The sequence below is a fragment of the Leuresthes tenuis genome, unplaced genomic scaffold (assembly GCF_036924035.1).
Source record: "Leuresthes tenuis unplaced genomic scaffold, fLeuTen1.0.hap1 SCAF_6, whole genome shotgun sequence".
NCBI classification, from domain to species: Eukaryota; Metazoa; Chordata; class Actinopteri; order Atheriniformes; family Atherinopsidae; genus Leuresthes; species Leuresthes tenuis.
This window is the reverse complement of record NW_027325360.1, coordinates 8,382,366-8,394,480: the sequence shown is the minus strand read 5'-3', so window position 1 is coordinate 8,394,480 and position 12,115 is coordinate 8,382,366. Positions and strand designations below refer to the sequence as shown.

General features: G+C 37.7%; 2 protein-coding genes and 1 long non-coding RNA gene across 3 annotated transcripts in view; 2 read left to right on the top strand and 1 right to left on the bottom strand.

Moving 5' to 3' along the window:
- Positions 1-7,606, bottom strand: part of LOC140309539 (uncharacterized) — a 45,099-nt gene extending 37,493 nt beyond the window's left edge. The window contains exons 1-3 of the long non-coding RNA XR_011916387.1: positions 7,556-7,606; positions 7,280-7,431; positions 5,479-6,506 (exon numbers count right to left, since the gene is read on the bottom strand). This is a non-coding gene — a long non-coding RNA (uncharacterized lncRNA). The remainder of the gene's footprint in view (positions 1-5,478; positions 6,507-7,279; positions 7,432-7,555) is intronic.
- The window catches only part of fbxo21 (F-box protein 21), a 286,959-nt gene that overhangs the window by 51,830 nt on the left and 223,014 nt on the right, over positions 1-12,115 (top strand). The window lies entirely within an intron of this gene.
- On the top strand, positions 3-4,770 carry spring1 (SREBF pathway regulator in golgi 1). Its single transcript, XM_072387421.1, has 5 exons — positions 3-721; positions 3,072-3,228; positions 3,332-3,483; positions 3,673-3,786; positions 4,244-4,770. Exons 1-5 carry the CDS (start codon positions 626-628, stop codon positions 4,325-4,327), a joined length of 603 nt encoding a protein of 200 aa, XP_072243522.1. The 5' UTR covers positions 3-625; the 3' UTR covers positions 4,328-4,770.

The window sequence follows — 12,115 nt, the reverse complement described above, 5'->3', positions numbered from 1 at the left end:
TTCCCAACAGACCACATCCGTGTTGGAAATTTTAGTTGTTTAGTGGTGGTTGTCAGATTTTGCTGGAAGAACATCACCATTGCGCTTTGTTTCAACGTTTGTTTTGTTGTTGAACATTCGCTAAACGTTTTCGTCAGTAGAGACTAAACTGCGTAACTGGGCAGGTTTTTTAATTTTTATTTTGACATTAATTTCATAATTTGTGCCTAGCGAAAGCTAATGTTGTCAGGAGCTAGCTAGCAGGTCAAGGCAGGTTTATTTCGTTGAAACTCCGCTAGCTTTCATGCCCACCTTCAAACCGAGCTAAATTACAACATAACTCCTACTCACGGCTCTACGCGAATATATTATCAGTTTAAAAGCAGCGTCAATAAATTGAAAGCGCAACATGGGTTAGCTATTTTCTGTCCTGAATGCACCCGTTGCTGTTGAAAATTTGTCAGTTGCATTCTGACATATCGAGCTGACATCAGGTTAGCAGGCAGCTCTAGTTAGTTTTACATGTTTTTTGCTGAACATCATCAGGTTTTCGCACATCTCTCCATATCAGTGAAAAAGTCAGGGAATTGTTACCTGAGGAGGTTGAATTCTTTGGACTGTCACAGTTCCCAAAGAAAGCCATGCTATGATGGTGCTACGGAGGTTACTGAGGAAACGCTGGGTGCTGGGGGTCGTCTTCGGTCTGTCTCTCATCTACTTTCTCACCAGCACACTCAAACAGGTATTCAAAGTTGCACTACACCAGAACAAATAGTTTCATCTTATGGACATTATCCTTTGGTGATATGTTGTTTTGGCGAAAAAAATAAAAAATAAACGTGGACGACGGGAGACATATTGTCCAAAGATGTCACAAATAATCTGTATTGTAGTGTTCCTTTAATGAAACCCACCTGATTATTTTCTGTTGCCTTGATTTACACAAGAAATCACCATGTCGATGAAGTGGCTCGTTGACGGTGTTGGTAATATGGTTAGAAAATTACCTGCTAACTGTAGTTTAACTTTAGGTTTTAACTTAACTAACCAGACCAATACGCAATGATTACTTTAAAGCTGGTTCCTGTTGACTTTTTAAACATTTAAAACGGACTTTTATTTAGAAAAGAAAAAAAAATGCAACAAAGCTGTCTCATGTCCATATTAATGTCCACATCCGTCTTATTGAATGTCTCAGAAACTGAAGTAAAACTAAACTTTAGACATTTACAATGAGCCTCCCGACTGATGTGATTGGTTATTGAATACAGCTGCAGCACTTTCATGAAAAGATACACAAAATACACAATCTTCCATTCTGTTGATACTTTAATTAAATGGTAGTTATATTAAGAAGTCTATTGATTTATGCATTTACATAATGGACATTCTCTCTTTTATTTATCCATATTTCCTTCTCGCTTTGGCTTCAGCAGCTATGCTGTTCTCAGCCTTCTTCAAAGTGTCTTACTCTGACTGGTCAACTGATACCATCTCCACCTGTTTTACATAGATGCACATATCCAGACTGAGAAAACCTGGGTCGACTAACAAGGTTGATAGCAAAGTTGATAACCAACATCTTAGTACCACATAGTGGTGAGATTTCTTAAACCGTATGACAAGAACGTACCCTGGACATGTTGAACCTGCTCTGTAGTACGGGCCCCTGCACTCCACAGTCACTACATGTCTTAGTTAGGCCTGTCAGAGTTGATATATCATGTTCTAATCACAGTTATCTGTGATTTTGCATCATTGTTGGATTAGTTGCTGTGTATGGAAAAAAAAATGCTGGATGAAATGAACTGAAGTGTCATATTTTAAGGTGCATTTTGTAACTTTGGCATCAAAAAGCTGATACCACAAGGGTGCAGAGTTTTACCAGATGAGGTTTTTGTTTCCTTTTGACGATTATTTGATTAGTTTCCAAGTCTTTTTTTTTCTTTCTCTCTCTCTCTCCCTCCAAGTGGCACGTAGAGGGGAACAAATCTTTGTCCTTATATCTGTTGATTACCACTGGCTCTAATTTTAAATGAAGCAGCATTAAGAAAGATAACTGACCAACAACAATTAGACAGTTAGCTGCTAACTTTAATCTTACTGCTGATGCGATGTGGGCGGGTCACAATAACACCGTTACCTTTACATGTGTAAAGTTTACATTCTACAATTAGCTTGGTTTTTAGCACAACATGGTAGCAAACATATTAATTCTGTAGCCTTATTCTTAAATGGGCTCTCCCTTATTGGCACATTCCTTTTTGGTAATTCACACATAGCGGTTCAGCGCCGCATCAATACACACAGTACAGTTTGCAAGTTCTGCTTCAGATTTCATAAAGTGTCTCTAGTTAAGACAAGCCACACCAAATTTGCTCTTGTTTAGATGTTTGTTTGGTTTTTTTTTGTCATTTTGGATCTTTTCGGCTAAGTGTGGTTTCTTTTGGGGATGGGATGGCAGCAAAGGTAATGTTAGCTTGACAGGATCTTCAATTATATTTGTAATCAGTGTTTTTTTTTTTCTTTTAACAATTACTGCGTCTTCTTCCTCACACTTATGTTGTATGTAGTGACAGGAAAATCCTGTCCACCTATTAAGCTTATCAGCAGATGGTTAAAAGTTGAACTTTGTTTTGTGCAAAGAGCACCGTTATTTTCCAAAATTTGAGTGATTGTATCTTGATGAGGATCTATTGATCTCACAGATTCATTTGCAAATCCAAACACACCATCAACGCCGCAGCACATTTAGGTTTTGATTTAAATGAAAATAGCCAAACCTAATCATTTTGATGTGGTGATTTGCAACATTTTAAACAAAAAAACATGACAGTCAAAGGCGTTAATATTGCTAATCTAAAACTTACCCTGAATATGATTAACGGAAAAGACATAATTATTCACAGTTGTTTTTATCACAGTCATCAATTTATTTCTGATGTTGTGACAACCCTGTAATGAAGTTGAAGTTCTGTCAGAGATATTCAGTTGAACAGTTTAGAAAGTCATCTTAACTTCTTCATTCAATTGAAAAGTTCTGAACTCCCCCCGCCTATGTTGTTTTCCTTTTTTCTTGTGAACTTTGGTAGGAGGAGCGAACCATACGAGACCGCACGCTCTTGGAGGTTAAAGACCCAGACCATCGCATCCCCTGGAAAGTCCGTTTTAACCTAGGCAACAGCAGCCGACAGATTACTCAATGCAGAAATTCAATCCAGGGCAAGACGCTGCTCACAGACGAACTTGGTGAGTGATATGGTAAATACCCACAGCAATACACTGATAACAAAACAGCACCATGACACAGTTTTAACCTATGTCAGTGATCACCCGTGTTGATATTTTACAGGTTATGTCTGTGAGCGAAAAGACTTGCTGGTTAACGGTTGCTGTAACGTCAACGCTCCCAGCACCAGACAGTACATTTGTAAAAGCTGCCTGGCCAATGGCTGCTGCAGCATCTATGAGTATTGCGTGTCCTGCTGCCTCCAGCCTGATAAGGTAATCGGTTTTAAGTGTCATTAGAAAAGACTCAACAGTTTGCACACAAACATTTTAACAGATGTTCCCAAAATGAAAGAATTATAGTAGATATGCATTTTATCTGACTTCTTCTTGACTGTTGGGGTTAAAAAAAAATCTGTGTTTTAAACAAGTTGGTTTCTTTTTGATCTTTGTACTCTTGCTCAGCAACCTCTCCTTGAGCGCTTCCTGAATCGTGCAGCTGAAGGTTTCCAGAATCTTTTCACTGCAGTGGAGGATCATTTTGAGTTGTGCCTGGCTAAGTGTAGGACCTCTTCACAAGTATGTCATGAGTTAAACAGAAGGTTAAGAATATGCGAATGTGACCTGTAAACTCTCCTAACCTAGTTTAGAACTATAGATTTTATTATAGCCTTTATGAAACAAACCACAAATTCTGAAAGTGGTTTTCCTACTGATAGAGAATCACACTTATCACCTATCTCTTAAAGGTTAGCGTTAATATTTTGCTGCTGTTAGCAGCTTTGGAAGCCAGATAGGAAATATGCAACTGTCTCATGAATTTCCTACCTATATGAAAAAAAAAAAAACTGCAAATTTCAGCTGATAAAATCAAAAATGACTTCTTACAAAATCAGATAAATCTTCTTAGCTCTGCATTGCATTAAATACTTACAAAAAAAGATTAAAAGGGATTACACAGTTTAATTTTAGAGTAACTTGGTAATACCTACCAAAAAAAGATTTATATATCTGAAGTTTTCTCTCTTCCATGCAGAGTGTCCAACATGAGAACACCTACAGGAATCCTCAGGCAAAGTACTGCTATGGCGAGAGTCCTCCAGAGCTCCTTCCTGTATGAGTCGGACTTACATCTGTGTTTTAAGAGGAGCTGAAAGAGGAGTGGGTCAGTAAAGTCTTACTGTTTGGACACCTAACGGGGCTTGGAGAAGAGACGCAACAACTGAATTGCTGCCACAGACAATTTTGCATTATTGTGGCGAAGCCTTGCCGATATTCATGACCTCCAACCTCAAAAAAGGACAAAAATATTGTTTGAGTTTTTATTATTTACACTTCATAAGTGCATAGAACGCTTCCTACATTCATCCATGATGATCACCAGGTCTATCACACAGGCAGCTGATCCATCGGGAGTTGCTTCAAACAAGGTCATGTCATAAAACAGGCTTAATTTTTTTAAAGAGCTGTTATAAGAATATAAAACGGCATTGAATGTCTCATTACTTGTGTATAGTGCATGCATTTAAAATCACTATTTAATAAAAGTGACTGTGAAACAAACATGGTCGTGGTTTGTTACTGAATGGTGACTTCAGGGTTTTCTTTTATAGAGTCCCCTTTATATTTTTCAGTTTCTATGATGCAGAAAGTGCAAGAGAAAAAAAACCCAACATGGAGTCAAGCAATCTTGAAATAAGCCACAGTTTTATTTAAGAATAACATAACAGATATTATCAGACCGTGATAAACAAATGTGAAGTTGAAGAAATCTTATTAACTTTTAACGTTTTGAAGACTTGTTTGAAGGTCATACAGAACAATGAATGGAAAAAACTACTAACATCACCTAACTTGACCAGGGCAAGAGTGGCATTAATCTTGTTTTCACAGTGTTGTTTGATTTCATTTCTTTGATGGGAGCCTGATAGACTTGTCTGTCTCATTGTACGCTGTCCATCTGGCTGTAAATTTCACAGTGAACTACACTGATTAGAGTCAAGTGGTGACTCACAGAAGGCAACTCTTATCAGCCTCCTATCCTGCCTCAGGCAGTGTAGCCTGCTCACAAGGGATAGGTGTCCAGAGCAAAACAATTAATCACTGTGAAGGCTAAGAAAACAAACCGTTATAATTAGAAAATTAATTTGTTTCCTTGGCAAGTTGATTAATTACCATCACATGGGGACATGCCAATTCTCTCTACTTCAGGCTTATCAAGTTTAATAAAACAAAGCCATTTCTGAAACAGCTTTAAAGTAGCATTGGTACGTTGTTTTTAAAACTTAACACATTTCAGTGACATGACTGATACTAACACCACCTGTGAAATAAACAATTCTCAAATTGCAGCTAGTTAGCATAAATACTATATGAAGGTATTCTGGCAAACAAGCACCACTTTTATTCAAAGTGACACTTTAAAATCTGTTGTTTTCTTTTTTAGATGTTTTGGGAGATGAACATGGTTGCTGTGAGACTTAATTTCCCCTTTTCAGTTATGCTAAGCTAATTGGTTACTATATCTAAGAGACTGAAATAAGCTATAGCAGCACTTAATGACCAGCAGAGAATGGTATTAATTCTCTCCTCTAACACTGCCAAGAAAAGTGATTAGAAGCTTGTGAAAATGTCAATTTATACCTTTACTCTAAGCTAACAGTTTGATTTATCAAGCTACTTTTAGCTAGTCTACTTTAGGCAGTCCAGTCAGGTGACATATTTGCATTAACTTGATTTATTCATAATCCTAGTGAGTAAAAAGAGACTAAATGTAAAGAAACCAAATTCATAGCTGCGTCAGAATAATTTTCCCATATTGGAAGTCATAACTGATGTCCACTCCCACTGAAGTATTCCAGATTAATTGCCTTTGTAGTTTTATGTTTTTTCCTACTTGTCTTTTTTACCTTTGATTGCTGGGATTCAAATTTATGCTGCAGCCAGTTCAGATATTCCCTAGCTGACTTTAACATAGTGTGACTCCACTGTTTCCTATAAAAGATATATTTAGGCATTTTGGGTGGGGATGGTTTGGTGGTGCATTCTCCTCCGAGATTACTCTTCACACATGCTGCAAGCATGTTGACCCTGGAAGTAGTGTCCCGGAGAATCTCATGAAGTGAAATAACTTTGGGATACAGGTTGCTTTCTTGGTCATGTAAAATGTTCTGCAGGCCTTGAGACATGAAGAGGAGGCTGCACTGGACCTTTGACCCAAGGAGAGGAGTGTTTTCATGGACCTGCAGTTCTGGGAAGCCAGGGTACCAAGTGCCAAGGTGCTCCCCATTGAGTTTGTCCTGATAGAAAGGGCGAACAGCAACATTTGTGAAATTTGGTTTGCTCAGTACAAATTCCAAGTCTGCAAACGCACTGCATCTCTTTGTTTCAGCAGAAGTCTTGCCGTGGATCTATACTGAAACCACATCAAGAAACCTTGCACTTTTTGATTGGATAAAGGATGTCCTGCCAAGCGCATCGTGCACAAAAGGCTTATTCAACAAATTAGGGTGAAAATTCAACTCAAATCTCATGTCATCTGGCATAAATGCAGTTCAGCTGCATGAAATCTTACAAGGTCTATAATATAATAGGGATAGAATTTGCCTCACTTTCATTAACCAAGACATTAAAATGCTGTTTTCAAACTGAAAGTGGCCATTCTGCATAAAGCATTCCTGCATTTTCCGATATTGTAAATATAAAACTTCCATGCAAATATTTGTTCATGCATACTTGTACATTCTAAATGCAGATATCAAACTTAAAGGCTGAGTTTCAAAGACATGGATTAAAACGAGAACTGGACTATCTATTCATCAAATCATGCATTCCAATAGAGATGCACTGCAAACTCTTAGAAAGTTTGAATACCCTTTATATAAATGACTACACGTCTACATCGTGTGTAAACTCACTTTACAAAAACAGCTTTAAAGGACACTTTTTTCTGCTCAATTTGTTTTATCACTGAAGCTAATACTCTGAAGAGGAAACTCCAGGGCAATAAAGATGCCCGTGCAATGTGCTACTTGAAGACATGTATAGAGTGAAACACCAATCTGTTACTTACAAAACTTGCCAAGCTCGCTTCAACCAAGCTTTTGGTGAGGGCTGTCAGTTCTTTCAGCTTGCATGATTCCCTGGCAGCATGTTTATGCAGTCCAGATCCTGCAGCTAAGCCTTGCATCAGAATAACCATCAAGACATACAACACTCTAAAACCTGAAAAAGGAAGCACAGCATTTTAAATCCATTACAATCATTTGACCTTTGAAAAGTATGTTAAAAACTTAGTTTTATAATACACACTGATAAATGAAGAGTTTGGGCTCAATGTATACTGTACCTGCTGTGAGTTTCATTATTACTCTGCTCAAAGTTTAATATGACAGATTCCAACAGTAATGTGTAATCTCAGTCACACAAGCTCATAGTTATATTTGTACGGAGGTGTACGCAATATGTACTGAGGATGAACCTCTATCTCCATCTTAGCCATATCCTTTGGTTAAAAAAAAGAAAAGCGGTAAACCAATCAACGCAGGGTTTCTCATCGGGTCAACACCTTGTAGTGCTTTTTTTTGTAATTTCCTCTAAACGAAATACACAACTGTCACACATTTAACTTGAGATGAACTCTTAAAAGAATAAATTATTTGTAATGTAAACAATCAACTTTTAATGTCTTAATGTACGTCTGTCGTTTAATCAGGTAATTTTGTGATGACATATTTATGCTATCTTTGACTCATTCCCACTTTGATCAGTCTCAAGTAACACTTCCTGTGCGTCGACGAACTAACCACAGCTCAGCACTATCTTTTCAAAGAAATCTGGTTCAGTCCAGTTTAACCCTCTGATGACATTTTCTTTTTCCAGAAAGGGGGTTGGACTGATCATAAGTCGCTTTATGCTCAACATCACACGGGAATAAAAGTTTAGTTTTTATTGAAATGCACTGAAATGCTTTCTATCTATTAGCCAGATTTCACAAAAACTGAGGCCTAGGTTACAGTTACTTCGTGCAGAAAACACTGACATGGCTCTCACACAAAGAGTCGTGGGCTTTTGATAACAAAAAACTGTATTGTTTAAAACACAAAAAGGTACAGCATGGGTCAGTCATAAAGAAAAACCGGTCAGTTAAGTTGAGTGTAAGTATAAATAAGGAAAGAATAAATAAATACAAATAAAACTTCCTGCCTCTGTGAGGATGCAGCAAGGTGTTCTTGCAGTCTCACCTAACTGGAACATACCACCTTCTTAGGTTAGTACAGGGAGGTCAAAACATATGAGAAATTCAAATATACAAAACAACAAACAAAAAACTGATTTTTGTTTTTTATAAAAGACACTTAAAATATTTTCTCAACCCACACACCCAAAAGTGAAACGGCTTCAATGGAATGTGAGCAATAGGAGAAACATTAAACCCACCCTCCCACATTTTGACAGTATCCAATTCTTCACTGTAATTGACCCTGTGATGCAAACCTGTTTTCACTCATCTCTGATTGAGCTGTTAATCTACAAGGATTTTGCAGGACGATAAATAAGACAAAGGTAGAACTGCATAACTCTCTCTGGTTAACGTTAGCTGACAAATTAATTACTAATCAATAAATAACTTTAACTTAAACAGTGACAATGTACAAAAAAGACAAAAAACATTTAATGTTGGGGAACCGTTACAAAGTAAAAATGGAGAGGAGACTGCCATTTCCCCAAATCTGCCTCCTCATTTTGTACAATATTGGGCAAAAGCTTTGAGCCACACCTCCTTTGCTTGAGAAAGACTGTCCTCTGATCTTTTAAAGTGGTCCTGAGCAATAGTTTTTCAGCCTCTCTTCAAACATTGGCCGTTTTTTCACTTGTATCTGGTCCAGTCCTTGTACCTGACCACAAGGTCACAAGGTTTTGCTTGTTAAGCCACTTTATACTGAATTATGAATTAGTCAAGCATAAAAAACCCTTACAATTGTACAAACTCAGTCTTGTTTTGTTTTTTTGTCTTGCAAGCTGTGTTTCCAAAATATATTTTCCAAAATATGTTTCATTATATAATTGTACCCATTTTCCTGGCAAAAAGAATTGGCTTCAGATGTATTTGCACAGTATTGGATCTTATTATATTTTCCTGGAACATACTTTGCTTTCACATTGAGTGATTTAATAATAATGATAACAACAACAATAAGAAAATAAATTAACATCCGATTAATATGATGAAAATAAATAACTCTCACTCAAGCTACATCACAGGCTGCAGACAGCATATTCATTTACATTTCTGAAAAATAAATATCCATAAATAAAAACTAAACAGAGAAGTACATAAAACTATTATCTAAAGCACAGTACGCTTTTACATTTATTACACAGCATTTAAGCTATCTGCATTTAGAAATATGAATACAGTGGACTACTGTAAATTGCTGAGGCGCAGGATGAGTAAAAATAGAGGTGGATTTGATTTGTTGCTATGGTGGGGGACAGCACAAATAAAAATAAGGTTGAAGAGAATACATATGGTATCTCTAAATGTGGTGTTAAAAGAAAGAACTCATGAACAGGGTTCGAAGGAGGTTCCTGAGAAAACTTGGGTATAAAACACTGTCTGTAATGTCTTATAGAAACCTTAAAAGCTTACGTCAGCAATGCCAAAGGTTTCAGTTAATTAAGGAAAGCTAGAAAAAAAGATGACTATTTCAGGCCTGATTTGTGCCAAATCTGAAATGTAGCAACCACCAGTGAGGGTGGAGCCTACTAAATTGTTCCAAGTTTGAACGAACTGATTACCACAAGAGCAATTGAGATAGAAGAGGCAAGACAAAGAGTGACCCCTAAAAGAGCAGATTGTTGGGAACCTCCATTATTGTCCAAGTAGGACGAGCAAAATTACGATGATAATGTTTCCAGTACAGTAAATATTAGCTGCCCAGTAGAAGTGCTGCAGGTAGAACAGAGCTAAGCCCCCACCTGCTTGGGTATTTGAAACTATGGACAATGTCAGCTGAGGAGGAGAAAGGGCATGGGCAGAGCAGATTAGTGATCTTTGCATTTAAAGAGGAATATCTGGAGCTTTGCAATTAGAGAAGGTTTGAGTCCTTGGATATAGCTTGACCATGACATCCGTGAATTCAGCCCGCTGCTGCAGGACATGCGCTGGTTTTCTTGTGAAATCTGAGCTTGTGGCCATGGTGCTCCAGCTCACCCAATTTAAGAGCCTTCATCATTAATAAATTCTTAATCTGGCATAGATGAAAGTGTCCGGTATAGTGTCCAGTACAAGAAGCTGTGGAAAGGCGTGTGCCCTCAACTGACTCTTGTAAACTCATCATGCAAATGTGAACCGTTAAAGCTGGGACTTCAACAGAAAATCTTGACCATGATGGATTATTAGCTATAATGGCATTTTGTCAGACTTAAGATTTCTTAGGTGCCCCAGAAGACATTTCAGAACATTTAGTCATACACTGTCTTTGCCTCCCTCTGTACCTGCAGTACTTTTGTCAGCCAGTCCCTCAACATGACTAAAACACCCCATCCATAGACTTTCTTTTCATAGCAATACTCATAGGACAGCTGTAGTGGGGCTGGTGTTGTTGGTATATGGATTTCTGGGTCGATGCATTTGAGAATCCTCTCTGTTAATAGTAAATGATGATCAAGTCTATGACTGACGTTTGCCAAGAGCTCCAAAATAGATTGCAAATCATCAGAACAATATTTCAGAAATTCTTCTACGCGTAGAATATGCAAGTGAAAGAGCATGTTCTTGGTATAGATGTCCTGCAATTTCTCAGAAAGACTGATACCAGTTACTGTGGAGTTGGGAACGCCATCGAGGATCGCATCTTGATAATCAATCTGTGAAGAAAAAAAAGAAAAAAGGGAACTGAATGAGTTTTTATAGACTGGAGTGTGGGAGGAAGATGTAAATGTGTAAAACATATTTCATTCAAACAAAAGAACAAGAGCAGGTATTTCAGAGTAAGTGGTGACTAAGGATCAGGATATTTAAACCCATTCAAAAGAGAAATATTCTCTGCACTGTAACTGATGAAACAATTTCATGAAATCAAACGTTGCTTCTGTATCTCTCTGTATCAACTCTCTTCTAAGGTGAAATAAATCAGGAGCCAGACATTTTTTTATCAGGGTAGCCAAATTCTCATCCATTGCTCCATTGAGATAGGGCAGAAACCAATGTGTCATTATTGTGTGGCCCATAGGTGTAGCTATAGGGTATATAGTCAGTTATTTTGGTCATATTCGAACAAGGAATCTCCTTTTTGTGAGGCGAAAGTGCTAACCACCACTACATCATGCAGCCCTGTAACCTTGATCTATCAAGTAAAATCAGGGACTGTTTCAAATGTTAAGCTTTTATTGCTGATAAAAGGAGGAAAATAAAACATTCAATGAACACATAATTGAAGCACCAGTAAAAAATAAAGTGCCGCTGAGTAAGATACTTAACCCCACGTTCAACCATGCGAGCACTGTTTGAGTCAATAAATCCTTCAGTTGTTGTGTGTTAAAAGTAATCCATAGGGACGTTGCCTATACTACCACACGTTGGCATACAGCACCTTCAACCATGGGGTGGTGGTTTGTCTGAGGAACGCCATGTGGCCCTACCATCCCTACGTATAAAAAAGTCTCAGTCTAGACTGTTCTTATCTGTGGTCGCTGTCAAAACTTCGACCAGGATTCCTTACTGCACATTAAAGATGTGTGATTAGCAACTAAAAACACTTAATTGTTGTCAGAGATGGACTGCTTCAGTGACACACCGTTACAGGAAATATGATGTACACACCAACTATGACTGATCATCTAAAAATGTGTCATAACGCATTGGATCCTTTTTAGCATGTCTTGACAGAGCAATATTACGTTT

What these genes read in the sequence shown, in the direction of transcription:
- spring1 (XM_072387421.1), top strand. Translation starts at nt 626, where the DNA reads ATGATGGTGCTACGGAGGTTACTGAGGAAACGCTGGGTGCTGGGGGTC. An exon ending in TCACCAGCACACTCAAACAG is followed by an intron (nt 722 to 3,071) that starts GTATTCAAAGTT and finishes GAACTTTGGTAG; the next exon opens with GAGGAGCGAACCATACGAGA. An exon ending in AGTGTAGGACCTCTTCACAA is followed by an intron (nt 3,787 to 4,243) that starts GTATGTCATGAG and finishes TCTTCCATGCAG; the next exon opens with AGTGTCCAACATGAGAACAC.